At 39.9% G+C, this 14,458-nt stretch overlaps 1 protein-coding gene across 6 annotated transcripts in view; it reads right to left on the reverse strand.

Moving 5' to 3' along the window:
• GABRR3 (gamma-aminobutyric acid type A receptor subunit rho3) overlaps nt 1–14,458 on the reverse strand; it is a 34,769-nt gene that overhangs the window by 16,800 nt on the left and 3,511 nt on the right. For 3 of the 6 annotated variants that reach the window (XM_081001521.1, XM_081001520.1, XM_081001519.1), the window contains exons 2-5: nt 8,754–8,939; nt 8,108–8,617; nt 3,040–3,152; nt 73–140 (exon numbers count right to left, since the gene is read on the reverse strand). In XM_081001521.1, the coding sequence (XP_080857647.1) occupies nt 73–140; nt 3,040–3,152; nt 8,108–8,238 (312 nt within the window). In that variant the 5' untranslated portion in view covers nt 8,239–8,617; nt 8,754–8,939. Of the gene's footprint in view, nt 1–72; nt 141–3,039; nt 3,153–4,544; nt 4,640–8,107; nt 8,618–8,753; nt 8,940–14,458 lie in introns of those variants that run through there. The other 3 variants (XM_081001522.1, XM_081001524.1, XM_081001523.1) reach the window with 3 other exon arrangements.

Below are 14,458 nucleotides of genomic sequence, written 5' to 3' on the forward strand. Positions count from 1 at the left end.
ATCTGTGTCTTTTGACATCTGATTTCTAGTCATTTTTGTCAAACTTCTGTAGAGAAATAATGAAAAGCTTACCATGTCAACTTCTGAAATGCTGTCAATACTCTCCACTTGCACATCAATGCCCACTGGTATTGGTGACCCTTGAACATAACAAAGAGAATAAATGTGATGATCAGAGAGTTTAACAGAACCTTCAAAAAGAAAGAAAAGAGAAGTACCAACCTTGAAATGGATGTATGTGAAAAAATTTTTATTAAAAAAACTGCTTTAAATAATTAAAAGTAAGTATGCACCTTGTAAAACCCTCTTACAGCAAGATTGTCATTAAAGACCAAACTAGAAGATATGTGAAACACATATATTTCTTTTGTTAACGAAAACCTGCTCAGAGAGTGGTGGTTCTAAAAGCCATTCAGAAAAGTTTAACCACTTAGTTTAATAAGGTTTTGGCATTGCTTCAGATTTCTCCATTGTTTCAGAGTACATATGGTCTTCTACAATTCACAAATCAAAACTGAATTTTCTCTCTCAAAACCTGAAAACAGGGGAGGGGGTCATAGATTTTTCTCCCGCAGGATCCAGAAAGAAGCACTTAAGAGTGTTGCTGGATCGGACCAAAGACCTGTCCAGTCCAGCCTTCTGTTCCCATTGTAGCAAACCAGATGTCTATGGGAAACCTCAAAGCAGAACATGAGTGCTATAGCCTGCTTCCACTTAGGCTCCCCAGCAATTGGTATTTAAAGTCATGAGGCTTCTGGTCCTGAAAATAGCATCTATGATGTCTAGCAGCCTTATTTGCCATAAATTTGTCCAGTCCTCTTTAACAGCCATTTAAGCTGGTGGCTATCACCATAACTCGTCGCTGTGAATTACAGAAGTTGTGCAATGAGCTGTGACTGTGAAGAAATAGCATCATTTCATGGGTCCATTCAGCTTCATTGCAGGACTCCAGATTCTAATGTTATTATGAGAGGTGAAAAACAAAACAAAAACCCTTCTCTTTCTTCACACCATACATAATTTTATAAATTTCTTCATTTCCCCTCTTACTTGCCTTCTTTTCCTGACTAAAAAGTCCAAATGTTGTTCTTTCCTTCTAGGGGAATTGCTACAACCCTCTGAGCATTTTGGTTGCATTTTTTAATGAAAACGCTAAACATAAAATTGTTTACTGCATCAGTTTCTGTCCTTGCAGGATATCTTTAAAAATCATCAAATGGCTGTGCGGGGTTCAGGATGCCACAATAGTTGTGCAAGTACACCATCATTTTGCTTCTGCAGCTACTGCCAGCTAATGGGATCAAGATACCATGTTCCCCATGTCAAATTTTAGAATGTAAACTCCTCAGGGCAGGAACCCGCCCTCTTGCACTCCAGAAAGTGCCATGTGTGCTGATGGCGCTCTATAAATAAACAGGCATTTCCTTGAACTTTGGCTTTTCATTTTTTAAAAATTCTAGGAAATCAAGCCTGAATAAATGTGGAAAGACCAGGAAAGCCTTGCAACAGTAATTCATGTGTTGGTTACTTCAAGACTAGATTACTGCAATGCACTCTATGTGGAGCTTCCCTCATGCTCGATCCAGAAGCTGCTGTTAGTACAAAATGCTGCAGCACGATTGCTGGCAGGAGTGAGGCCTTGTCAGCATATAACACCTGTGCTCAGAGATCTACGCTGGTTGCTGATTTGCTACTGGGCCAAGTTCAATCTAGTACTATTAGCGTATAAAGCCTGTAACAACTTGGAACCAGTTTACCTACAAGATCACTGTACCCCACATGTGTCCACTCAACTGCCTAGATCAGCAGAACTGGCACCACTACATGTACCACATAATACCCACTCCACATTTGTAAGGACTTGATTGTTTGGTGTGGGAGCACCTGCACTTTGAAACTCCCTGCCTATTGAGATTGAGGAGGCACCTTCACTGTATTCTTTTCAGCGCCTGCTAAAAACATTATTGTTTAGACATGTCTACCCAGATGCTTAGAAAGTTGAGGTAATTTTAATCTGTTTTAGTATTTTAACTATTGTCTGTTTTAAAGTATGTTTGTGAAGTTTCATTGATTTTATTGTTTTATCTTTTTGTAAACTGCATTGAGGTTTTGTGTATAAAGTTTTGCAGAAAATATATACAGAAAAAACACATTGGGGAGGAGAATTCAGCACAGTCTTACAATCAATCAATCAATCAATCAATCAAATCTATCTATCTATCTATCTATCATCTATCTATCTATCTTTGACTGACTGACTGACTGACTGACTGACTGATTGATTGATTGATTGATTGTATGTATATGCCATCCTTCATCCAAGGATCAGTGGACACAGATGCTGGATGTGGGGAATGAAATGTAATATACCCTGGATAAAGACTTGGCTGAACTGGCTAAAAGTTTGAACAGCAGCACTCTACCCTGCAACATGTTAACCGCATTGTTACAACAGCCCTGTAAAGTAGGCCTTATTATCAGTAAAATATCACAAAATAGTATGCAACCTTTTGAGTTCGCCAGAACTCTTCAATTCATGCTAGATGGTAAACCAGCAAATGGGGTGGGAGGAAATGGGGGCAGATGTTAGTTGAAGTCTTGGAGTAACACAGAACTGGAGAGGAGGTAGCAGACATTCAAATGTGGCCCTTTTGAGTGCTATGTAGGTATTAGCTTGCACCAACACCTGCAGAGAACAATAAAGGTAACAGTGGCTGAATTCCCCATGGCTGTTACCCAGGTCTATCTCCATCCTTAGGTAAAACACACAGGTTCCATGGTAGGTGTAAGACAGGAATCAAAAGAAACTAGGCAGTCCTTACTTTAGCAAAGTATTCTTTTGGAAGATTTGCTAGTGCTAGAAATTAAATACCAAGTAGTGTTTTATCCCAAGTTGTTTTCAATTTTTGAACCTTGGGGAAGAAGAAAAAGAGTTAAACATACCATTCTCTTTTTAAATGACCTCTTTGGTCCAGGCTCAAGCAGTTTGCTGCATGAGAAAAAAACAATTAACAAGTATGAAAAGGCAAATTTACTTACCTCCAAAGCCAGGTCTCATTGCAAAATCATGGTCCTCTATACGAAGAAGCTGCTCAGATTTCATGGGCCGCACTTTGGTGCTGTCAATTTTCCTCATCTTAATTTCTCGTTTGCTGCAATAACAATAGATAATTAAATGTATACCCCACTACATGTTGCCAGAGGTTTCTGAGGGTGATCTATATAGGAGTTGCTGTTTTAATCAACAGTTAAAACTGAGTATCACTAAAAGCAGAACAATTCAATCAGAGTGTACCATACTATAACCACAGAGCAATAGAATGATATAAACAGGTCAGTTTAAAATAACAATCTGCCTTGCCTTCCAAATGGCTGCTAGAACAATGAATTTCAAGAAGGTATGGGCAGAGCCAGTGAGGTGCTAATTTAGGGTTGTCATATCTTGAAGAGAAAAAAAGAGGACTGTGCTGCTGCCAGCCCGAGCCAGGAAAAGAGGTGTGTGAGGCTGCTGTCACTGCATCTTTTCCTTGGTTTGGGCTGGCAGTGGCCACGGCGTGCAGAGCAGCCCAAGCCACCTGAGCTCAAAACCCACCCACTCCAAACCTGGAATTTTCCTTTAAAATGTAAAAACCCACCCAGATGGGCATGTTGGCCCCCAAAAGGAGGATATAGCCAGGTTTCCCTAGGTGGGGAAAACCCATGTGATCCATCGCCCACATGCGGCTGTTGTTATTACAATGCTCAAATCTGAGGGGGGAAGGGCGGCAACCCTTATCTACTGATTTTAGAATACTGATAGGGCAAGATTTGGTTACAATTAGGGGGGGTGAAGCAACAGGTCTCTTAAGTTTTATTAATAACTTCACATATGCATACTTTTCTCAATAATTCACTGTCAAGTGTTTCAGATAGCAGGACAGGGAAGTGGCTCCTGTAGAAGTTGTGTGTGGGGGGGGGAGGGAGAGGGAGGAAGGTCGAACAGGCAAACTACAGTGTGGTTCTTCCTTCTATGATAAGACTGTACCGCGTTGAAGAGGGACTGATTTCAGTAATTCAACTCCCTGCACTGCCCCCCCAAACAAAAAATGTGGACCAAATTCCTATTCATTGGATGCAGTATTCATGAACTTCATCCACTTCAAGGGATCATTCTGAACATTACTTCAACAGCATGGGAGACAATCCAGGGCAGTGTGGCTACTTCATACACTACTCTGGTAATGCCAGAAGCTCCGGACCATATGGGACATGCCCACAAATTTGGCTGCTGCCAGTGCTGCCCCATCCTGCAGGTAACTCAGGCAAAGCTGCCTTGGGGAAAGTTGCATCTTCTCTGCTTGCACACAACCCAAGGTAGGAGGTTTTGAATGTGGTGTTATATTACAGCTGTATATACAGGTTGATTGTGCATTAGGTTTATTTATTTATCTATTATTCTCTGTTTGTTTGCCTTTAAGCATGACTGGCTATTATTGCCCTTCCTCTGGTTTCTTTATATAAGCTCCTTTCTGAAAGCACCTTTTGTCCATCAGGACCAGTATTATCTATTCTGTCGGTGGTTGCTCAAGGTCTCAGGTACATCAGAAGTACCGTACTCCTTTAATGGAATGCCAGAGCCAAGTCAGAGTTTCTTGCTGCCCTGGGCAAAATAAAATATACCCCCCTTGTTTCTTCCTGTATGCTAAGCAGTATAACGGCAGCACATTAAGGAAAGCAGCCTTGTTTTCTTACATTCATTTTTAACATCTGTGAATTCATCACCAATGGTGATCAGAAACCCCCTTAGTCAAACCCCATGGAATGCAGCCAATGTCATCTAGAGAATGGACAAAAAGTATTGGCAGTAGCTCTTTCCCCAGGACAAACAGCATTACTGAAACAGGCAGCCTGAAATGCTGGCACACAAGGCAGTTGCCTAGTTCACCTCTATGGTTGGGCCAATCATGGCAACGGACAGGTTTCATACAAAACAATATCAACGGGACATAAGCGTGTCTGGAAAAGCCCTTGGAAGAACCTCTAAATTACTACCTCCACTTTCCTGTCACTTGTGTATTTCCTAGCTTGTCCATATTTTCTGTTAATTTAACTGGAACTCAGTCACAGAGTCATCACTAGAGGATTGTGCCCTTAGTGCATATCAATTTGATCACTTGGATTCTATATCCCAAATCTCCAGTGCTAGCTATGTCACATGAGAGCCTTTTAGAGTCACATGCTCAACCCCCCCCCCCAAAAAAAAAGGTCATTCCTGGTCGCACGTAACTGAATGTTAATATAATGAGTACTTAGAAATTGATTTCTTTATTATGGCTCCAACTTACTCTGCAAATCCTGAGTTAAGCGGAGCATTTGGCTTACGTAATCAGGACTGCTGTGGCTCTTTCAGAGGAAAATTGTGAATGATCTCAGAGCTTGAGTTCACCACCGGAAGTTCAAGGAAATATTGAGTAACCCATATATACACACAGATGCGTCATAAGCAGCAGACAATGGGCTTCACGGATGCCACCATGTTGCCCTGCAGCCTTGCTTTGAATTAACATTTTGGTTTTAAACTCACAGCTGTGTCTGAAATGAATATGATGGGCAGAGCAATCCTATAGGGGCAAGGAGGTGGGGGGGGACTCCATGGTGAAGGAACTACCACTTCTTAATCCCTACCAAATTAAAGATAGGGGCACCTTCTAATCTATCCTTAGATATTAAAAAAACCCTCTCATTGGTCCCATTGGTTTCTAAGGCTACAGTTTCCCCCCCTTTTGATGCATGTGTCAAGAGAACAGGAGGGTGTTGGATCCTGCTGATCTAAGGCCTCCTATCCACCCCAACATGCTCTTTCTATTCTCATACCACAAATGAACACAGACAGTGAAAGAGAAATCTTGACTGTGCTTTCTGCTGCTGCACTAAGGAAACCTCCAGAAACAACAGACTTCATCCGTCTGTGACCTCCGTGAACCAAGAGGGAGGTCTGCAACATCCAGCAGCCCCTCAGTTGCTCACTCAGGGAAGTTAGGATTGCTCCCTAAATAGGATCATGGGAGAATGCTGACTTCACTTATAACTGTATGAGTTAGCAGGAACACAGGAAGATGTCTTGCATCAGAAGAGGCTACTTGTTGAGTTAGTCCAGTATTATATACTTGGACTGATAACAGCACTTAAGGGTCTCAGGAGGAGATTGCTCTTGTCTCTGGCTACCTAATAATTTTAACTGGGGGTGGAAGGGATTGAACTTTAGATCTTCTGCATGCAAAGCAGATATTCCTGTAACCCCTGAGTTACAGTCTTCCACACAAAGCACTATAGCTAGCACTCTTCAAAAGGATGCCCTTGTCTCCCCACCTAGATGCTTTCCCTCCATAAATATCAGATTATCACACCTGTTCTAGGGTGGTCAAAAATGTCAAAAAGTTTGCCTTATTTCAAAATATTCCAGCTCTATAAAATAAGCATTGCCAACTCCACAATAGTCCATTGAACAAACACTAACTCCACTGCATTTCCAGAGCTTCCCATGACTTTCATCTTGGCCAGTGGATAACTCTACTCCATAATGCATGCCTTTAGTTTGTTATTCGTAAAAGGTGTGGTGTCCCACATTATACCCTGTTTCAAGATGTTTTGTGCCAGATGTTTTCTGTATCTCATTTTAGATGACCAGGTATGCTGATGACAAAATGATGACAAAGGGTAGACACAGTTATAAGATCCTACACCAAATAATTAGGGTGGGAAATATATCCCTAAATAAGACTACATAGGGTTTGTCCAGCTGTGCACCCCCTCATCTGATGCTATTTGCATTTTGTTTAATGTACACATTAAATGCAAAGGTGCATTTGTCATCAGGTCTAGCTTGGTCCAAAGTTAAACCTGGCACTGGCCTGTAGTATCTTCTCCACTGGTAAAAAATCCAAGATAACAGATTCATTTCACAAAATACATTAAATAGCAGTAACCTTTGGGTCTAGAACTAAGCTCTTCACCTCAGGGATCATTACAAGCCCCTGAATTTTCATAAATACATCCATTATTATGTAATCTCTACTTGCATTCACTTAAAGGTTTTCTTCCATTTCAGACAAACTATACATGTCTAGTGCCACATGCATAAAGCCTCCCTCTGACTAACAAACAATGAGGTGATTGTCTCCTCCCTCATTTCCCTCTCCCCAGGTGATCGGTATTTATCTGTTCTCCCACCTGAAGCAGGCTTTGGAAGCGGATGCTTGAGGAAGAGAAAAGGAAGCAAGCTATATATAACAACCTACTTCTGAAAATTGTCGACTCTCCCTAGATTGTGGTTTATGAGCACAATCTGTTGGAAACATCATTAAAAAGCTCTATATTTTGTTCTTCCTGCACAAAGCACACAGCTCCCAACCTGAATTATATTTCTTGTGACTAGGATTTGCTCTCATTTTCCTGGATACTGTGTTCTAAAACTGCAATGTAGAGCTAAAGTCTAAGTTCAGGAATTCAACTAGAAACTGAATAAAATATATTAACTAGCTTAAAGGCTGGGATTTAGAGATGCTGTTAAAATAATTCCACGTATTATAACACGGTTAACTATATTCCAAATGAAAGGCTCCTGTAACATGATTAAAATCAGATTTGAGACTGATTTTAAAAAATCCTAATTATATACTTCCTTTGCTTTTAGAAACAAATAGCTACTACCACTGACATTTAGGGAAACAAATGTAATATAAAAATTATATATAACACTGGCTTAGAGCTAAATATGTCATACAGAAAAGAAATAAGCTTTTATAAACAATCACCTTAGCTTTTTAGCATTTTACATCTCTATTTTCCATTGCTGTATTTTTGCACCCAATAATTATTGTATAGTAAACATATAAATCACTATATGCTATATATAGGACCATGCACAATATACATATATGTAATGTAGAAAAGGAAATTTTACTAGCTTTGTTTATATGAATGCATTGTTCTGTTTCTGTTCCTCGATGGACACAAGAACAGTCCTTCCGATCAAACCAAGAGCAAGTCATCTTTGGGATGGCGGCAGACATACAGAGTGCACATAAACAGAACAGCAGCCATGATGCCCAGTGACCATTTTGCTCACCTGTTATGTCTTTTCATGAATGACCTTTGAGGATGGTGGTGGTGGTAATGATGATGATGATCACTGTGACTGATTAAAAGAGAAGTAGGCCATATACAGGTGAGGAGCAACAGTTTTATTGCAAGGATCATGTCTTCAAGTCACAGGAGTAAAACCGATTCAATCAGCCCACATTAGTAAGCTTTCATTCTCCAGTTATTAAGAAACAACATACGATGAAGAGGATGCAAATAATACGAGGCACTGCAATATAGGAGAGGCAAAAACATCCCAGTTTTCATTCTTCTTCGAAGTATCCACTTATTCTTGAAATTTTATAAATCCTTAAAATCCGCGTCATACCACATCTGATGGTATTGCTATCCAGATGCTGCCGTTTTCCCTTTAGGACTCTATTAAGCAAAACAATATATTTAACTTATTCCCATTTCCATCCATTCTTTCGTTGTCTCTGGGTGTGTTCTTAGTTCAGTGTTTTAACACCCACTCACTGTACTCTTCAGTGGAGCTCTTGCACAGACAAAAGAGTGATGTCAAACATTTAATCCCTTTAATCCCACACAGCACCACAAGGAAAAAAGAGCTTTCATTACCCTATGAAAATCTGTGATTAATGAGAAAAGATCAGAAAATTAAGCTTACTTACCGCATATGCAGAAAATCATTTTCAGCCCATCAACAAAAATGCTTAAATTGTGTAAGTAGCATAGATGGCAAAAATGATCTCTGGCTGCATTATAGGGTAACAAGCATTTGTCTCGACTGGGAAACTAGATGATGATGAAGTGTTTGGCAATTCATTGGAATCTTGGAGATATTAAGGTTTCTCCTTCTGAAAGTAAGTAAAGCAGAGCTGTTGGTTAGATCTAAGAATACACACATGTAAACACACACACTAGTGCAATGTGTGTGGAAATGGTAATTATAGTTCACATCTGAGGACAAATTACAGCTTTCCTGATTAAGTGGTAATAAATTTATGAGAGATTTTGAGGAGGAAGCTGCTGCTTTCAGTTATGATATACTTTAACCAAAGCATTTTTACAAGTTTTCATTTATTCAGTAAATCCCAACGTTTGCAGCGAGTCGCATCCTCTGACTCGTACAAATCAGAACTTAGAAGGAGCCAAAGCTCAGTTATAGAGAACACACTGAACGTACAAGGTCCTCAGTGCAGTACTTGCCATCTCCAGCATAGGCTGGTAGCAGGGCTGAGAAATACCCTCTTAATGAGATTTTGGAGGGACACTACAGGTCAGAAGAAACAGTACAGGGTCAGAAGGGCCAATGACCTGACTCGACAGTTTCATGTTTTCAGCTGCATCTGTTGATGCAGTTCAGCTGTACTACTTCCTTGTTCACCAAGAGTATTATTTGGTTTTGAATACAGAGCTTGAAATTTTATTTAAGAACCCTGCTGGATTAGACCAAAGGCATCTAGTCCAGCACCCTGTTGTAATGGAGTCTATGAGCCATGTGGTTAGATGTTACACTTCCTAAACAGAAATGACCATCAAAAGCTTATAGAACCTTCCAGTCTACAATACACTGTGCCTGTCTCAATTGCTTCGAGGTATCCAAATTGGTTTGCTTTCTTTAGTGCATCCAGTACTAGAATGTTAATGTATCCCTCAGCTAGGATGAACACATGTGCTCTGTTTGAAGGGCTATTTAAAGATATAGAACCATAAGAAGGAAAAGAAGGGACTTCGAAGTTGTCCATCAGCTGCTAGCACTTGGACAGGAGACTGAGCAGGCATACAGGTCATGCGATTACAGTCTTCCTCACTTTGGTGGCATGTATTATACTTCTACAGTGGTTAATTCTCAGTTTGGATCTATGCACAGAAATTAGCACATCCAACCCTCAGGCTGATTCTGTATAGTGTTCTCTTTATCTAATCTGGGGAGAAAATGGTACCAGAGCAGGACATAATATCAATATAAATCGCCATTAAGAAAGCAGGTTAATCTTTCTGCTGTAATAATTCCTAAGAGAAGGTTTTTTTGTGTTGACATATAAATGCAACTTAATGGACAATGATTATAACGAGTCAGCCATTGATCTTTCCCCCACTACCCAAATACAAAAAAAATATAAAAAAATGAACATCTGGCTTTGTGCTACCATTAAAATGTTTTCTTAACTTTATCCCTTCACTTTTACCCCATGCAAAGCTCATAATGCTTAGCTTTTAAGGATATAACATATTCTGTGGCAGTCCTACAAATGGAAATTATCAACCAAAACATCCGCACGCCTGCGTGGGTGTGGGGGCTGAAACAAAGAATGAAATTAATTCCACAAATGCTTAGATTAATTTGTTGTTTTCTCTATACCTAGGATGTGTGGCAGGTGAACAATTTAAAAGCAAACATATATGTAAATAACTATTCAAATGAGACAAATACTGAATTGTAGAGATGTGTTATAAGAACAATCTTAATGTCTTACTAGCTCAACTCCCGACAGCAAAAGCTGGTCCAGATAAAAACAGTTAGTGAGCATTGGATTCTGCTTTGAAAATTATTTGCAGGAACTAGATTTTTTGACCTGGATAGTCAGTTTGGCATTGAACATCTATAACTATTTCCCAAATCTGGTTGGAAGCAGGAATTTGTGTTCTGGATTCCATTTCACACAATATGAGGGTTCCCCAGAATCTCATGATAGATAACTGGAGAGTAATGGGCAGAATCCAATTTTCTTGGACTGGTGATAGGCCTGTGCTTGCACAGAAGCATCTAGAACAGAGCTTTCCAAACTGTGTGTCGCAACACGTTAGTGTGTCAGCTGCAGTGTGTAGGTGTGTCGTGCAAACGCTCCCCATGCTTCTCCCAGGGCTGGAAAGGGTTAGTAAAACTGAATTACTGTGTCACGAAATGGCGCATGTCTAAAAAGTGTGTTGCCAACATGAAAAGTTTGGAAAGCTCTACTCTAGAAACTAATGTGAACTAACTGTGATAGTGCAGGAGCTGAATCTTATGCCTACAAAGAATGCAAGTCAAGTATAGCTATACCTATAATTCAGGAATAGATCATCATACTCATATTCAACTAGCATTAGTTAGTTTATCTTAGACAAAGGCCAATAAGGAGAGAACATTGATAGATATGTATAAAATCATGCCTGGTGTGGACACACATGAGGTTTCTCTCCCTCTTTCTTGAAGATAATTGAATTAATCGTTCCAGCATTATCTAATGAAGCTGAATGGTAGAGGATTCAGAACAGACTTCTTCACACAATACATGGTTATCGAATTTACTACTACAATATGTGATGATGTCTATCTACCAGCCTTAGAAGAATATCTGACAAATTCATGGATGACTTTTAGTCATAATGGTTACATGCTACATCCAAGATCAAAGGCCTCTGAATATCAGTAGCTGGGAACAACAGCCCTTGTATGTTGTTTGTGGGCTTCTCAGAGCCATTGACCAATGGCTTCAAGTTATAAGAAAGGAGATTTCAACTAAACATCTGACAGTAAGAGCTGTTCAACAGTGGAACTGTCTCCCTTGGGACAGTGGAATGGTCTCCCTCCTTCCTTGGAGGTTTTTAAGCAGAGGTTGGACGGCCATCTGTCATGCATGCTTTAGCTGAGTTTCATGCGTTGCAGGGGGGTTGACTATATTTTTCTAGAAAGTTATGGGGCAAAATGTGTAGGTATTTTTTAAGTGATTTATGTAAAATGAAAGTGAGTGTGGTGTGGCTACCTTGCATATTTTTCCTGGTACTGAGGAACATGCTCTTTTGCTATTAGGCAGCAATAGCATCACAAATCTGCTTGTAAAATCTGGTGCTTCCAGAACTCTCTGAAATATGAAATGTGTGCACTTGTCCAAAAAGTTTTTGCAACCCCTGGTCTATAATACATAGCAGTCAGAAAATTTCATTTAATTGTTTATATAATGCCATTTATGTACACAGCATGTTGCAAATAACAGTTTGACAGGTCCCTACATACAAGCAGCATACAATTTTTTTGAAAGAAAGAAAGAAAGAAAGAAGACCACTGTTTGGACAGATACATGAATTTTGGTACTTTGGATATCCTACCAATAATTAATTCATTTCCCAAGTTTGAATCCTCATTTTAAAAACAGCTCCCTCCATGCACACAAAAATGAGTTATCAGCAGATTTGGAAAAAACCCCAAGTTGGCAGAAGTTAAAAAAAATCCTTACCAAAAAACCCCTCTTAATTTAGGGAGGGAGGACACCCCAAAACAGCCCAGTTAAAAATGAGCAAGCTTAGGGGTCAAGGGCAGGGAGTGGAGTTTCCTAGAAGAGGGTTTAGTCAGTTGGCTAGAACATTAACAGGAACACTCCCACTGCAACATTTGTTGAAAGCCTCACTAGCACCTTTGCAGTACAAAATTAATAAAGTCACAAGTTTTTGAAGATGAGCAGAGGCAATTTTAATTCAGTTGGTGATGTTTCTAAAACTGTAAGACTGGGTTTTGACTTGCCCCGAGTTTCTCATTTTCTTTGAAGTCATAGCAGCTGTGCATTTTCATATAATCAGATATTAGTGCTGAAGTAGGGGGAAATCACATGGGTTGAGCAAGTATTTTGTGAAGCTATTTTGCTTTTAAATCCAAGATGCTTCATCATTCTGCTTTAGCAAGTCCAATCACTGAATTAATTTCATCCCTAAATCCTCTCATTTACTTTCTGCACAAGGCAGCATATCAAGTAAACTGTTTTAAAACAAAGGTAATATTAGGGGGAGATGTAAATCTGATGGTGGCGTGTGAAACTCTACAGCAGCTTATACACCTTCCTGATCTGAATCCGTAAGGCATTTTTTATTACTGTTAAATAAAAATGAATGGCTTAAGATGGACGGTGCTTGTGAACAGAACATGCCAGATGCAGCTGAAGCTGACAACATAATCTTAGTGTGTTACTAGGGAAACACAAAAATGTATTCCAAATGCCCTCCTCACCCTGCCTAGCTAGACAGTGAATTGAACTTCAGATACTTGTGAGCACACACAAAGACCCTGCTCTCTTTTATTCTGAATTCATTAATCTGCAATAACTACTATCCACCTATTTACAGTCACGTGGACAGCAGCATCAACAGAAATACACACTGAGAGATATTTTAAGAGGTGTTCAACTTTGGCATACTGGATTCCTTTCTGAGCCTCTTAAATGCCTGCTTCATCATGGTTTGGCCTGGTCTGAGGAAGTATTGAAGGTTTAAAAAACAGCTTGAGAATTAAACACTATTTCTTTTATATGAAAACTTGCAATGAAGTAGCGAAAGAAAAGAATTTTAGACTAAGGGGACATATTGTTTTCTTTTATTTTCTTGTTATTTAAGTAGTCTAAAATCTCTCAGAGAGGGCAGACAGTGTTAAAAAAGTTGGAGGTAGGCTGCAGAACTAAGAGAAATTACAACAACCAAAGAATGTTTAAATCTTACCTAAAGGTAAAGGTACCCTGACAATTAGGTCCAGTCGTGGATGACTCTGGGGCTGCAGCGCTCATTTCGCTCCATAGGCTGAGGGAGCCAGTGTTTGTCTGCAGACAGCTTCCGGGTCATGTGGCCAGCATGACTAAGCCGCTTCTGGCAAATCAGAGCAGCGCACGGAAACGCCGTTTACCATCCCACTGGAGCGGTACCTATTTATCTACTTGCACTTGACGTGCTTTCGAACTGCTAGGTGGGCAGGAGCTGGGACCGAACAACGGGAGCTCACCCTGTCGCGGGGATTCGAACCGCCGATCTTCTGATCGGCAAGCCCTACACAGAGCCAAATTTGTTCTGATTGAAAATTGCTTTGTAACAAAAATGGTAACCTGAGTAATGTAGCTGGCTCCTTGTATCTATCTAGATTTTAGCTGAATAGGTGTAATTTTGACTGGACACACAGGCAACATTACAATATGATAACATTGTGTGCCTGATAGATGCTAGCATGGAAAAGCTTAATGAAAGAAGCTTTCCCAGAGGACTGCCAAAAACAACAGCTGATTCCTGATACTAAAGGCGGGGACACACACAAGGAAACATACTACAACAGATTACAAATTACATATACTGTTGTTCAGTAATCCTCTTCTGTGTAGAGTAGGAATGTCTTATTCAATGCATGCAACAAGAAGACCCTACCAGCAGAATACTGATATGCAAAAAACAAGAGCTGATCCACAGCACTGTCTTCCATATCTGGAAACGTGATTTGTATTTCCAGGGAGAAATAAAGGGATCCCATGCAGATTAGCAGAGCAAACCTGCAGATTTGTCTCTGAAAGCATTAGGAATTCTTAGTGGTCATGGAATAAGAGGATAGGTGTTCCTAAATATTAGTAATGGATTAAAAAAGAAG

This window comes from Podarcis pityusensis (assembly GCF_964106645.2).
Source record: "Podarcis pityusensis genome assembly, chromosome: 4".
Taxonomy (NCBI): Eukaryota; Metazoa; Chordata; class Lepidosauria; order Squamata; family Lacertidae; genus Podarcis; species Podarcis pityusensis.